Here is a 1,073-nt window from a genome sequence, read left to right as displayed (position 1 = left end):
CCAACTAGAACTTGAGCTGACTTGCCCAAAAATTTGTAGCTAAGCATTTCCCACCTTAAAAACTTATAAACTTGGAATGATATTTCTTAATTTTGTGAATATAAAAGTGAGTCAATATATGAAGCGTGAGAAAGATTTATTAGGTAAGTTCACCGCACGCAGAAATGAGTACGGTAAACCAATTAAAATTTTTCCCCTACCAAAAATGTATGACAGTTGGGCCCAATTAACAACTTGGAGAGCGATATAAGTTGAGTCGGCTGTCCGCATGAGATAATCGCTTGCTCCCAGAAGCGCTCATTCGTCCCAAACCAACTAGAGGCAACTACTTATCCTACACCACCGTATCAAGATTCACATTTCAACAAACCTAAGCATCCAAACGTCCAATCCTGAATCCGTACGCTAACTAAACCACCATTAAATTCCACCAGAACTATTCATTCCCAGTAGCATTCCGCAATAAAGCTCGCTCCTCCCTCCCTCACTCTTCTTGTGCACAAACCGACACAGCACATGAAGAAAACGCCGAGCGCATCCCCCCTTTCCTCCGGTGAATCGTCCGCGATCGATTCTCTCACTCGGCGAACTCACTCCTTCCCCTTCTCCCCTCAACGGCCTGCTTCCTCCTCCGCCATCCCATTCTCCTGGGAGCACGTTCCCGGCATACCCAAAAACCCTAGAAAACCTAATTTCAATTCAAGTCCCGATCGCATCCCTCTCCCTCCACCTATCCGATTTGAATCCCTAAAATCATGGTCGGAGGCCGACCCTTTCGCGGTGGCGTTCGCCGAGTGCGCTAAGGAGAAGCCGCCGGTAGATCTTGAACGGGAGGAAATTTTTCGGCGGAAATCGGCGGTTGTTACGGATTCAGGGAAGCGGAGGACGGCGGCGTGGTTCACCGTCGGCGGGTTAGGGTTTTACGGCTTGTATGTGTCTTGCAAGGCTGCGGCGGCTACGTGCTCCGTTGTGGATTCTACGGTCCGTGTGCGGCGGACCGGGACGGTGAACCGCCGGTGAGGGTGAGAGGAGGCGGGCCGGCGAGCGGTAAGGGTGAACTGTACCGACCATCG

General features: G+C 50.6%; 1 protein-coding gene across 1 annotated transcript; it reads left to right on the top strand.

The window, feature by feature from the left end:
- Window positions 1–516: 516 nt before the first annotated feature.
- On the top strand, window positions 517–1,020 carry LOC110037177. The gene has a single exon (XM_020741759.1). It carries the CDS (start codon window positions 517–519, stop codon window positions 1,018–1,020), a length of 504 nt encoding a protein of 167 aa, XP_020597418.1.
- The last annotated feature ends 53 nt before the right edge of the window (window positions 1,021–1,073 follow it).

Source organism: Phalaenopsis equestris, unplaced genomic scaffold (genome assembly GCF_001263595.1).
Source record: "Phalaenopsis equestris unplaced genomic scaffold, ASM126359v1 Scaffold216375, whole genome shotgun sequence".
NCBI classification, from domain to species: Eukaryota; Viridiplantae; Streptophyta; class Magnoliopsida; order Asparagales; family Orchidaceae; genus Phalaenopsis; species Phalaenopsis equestris.
Note: the sequence above shows the minus strand (reverse complement) of the source record. Positions and strands in the feature narration are given on the sequence as shown.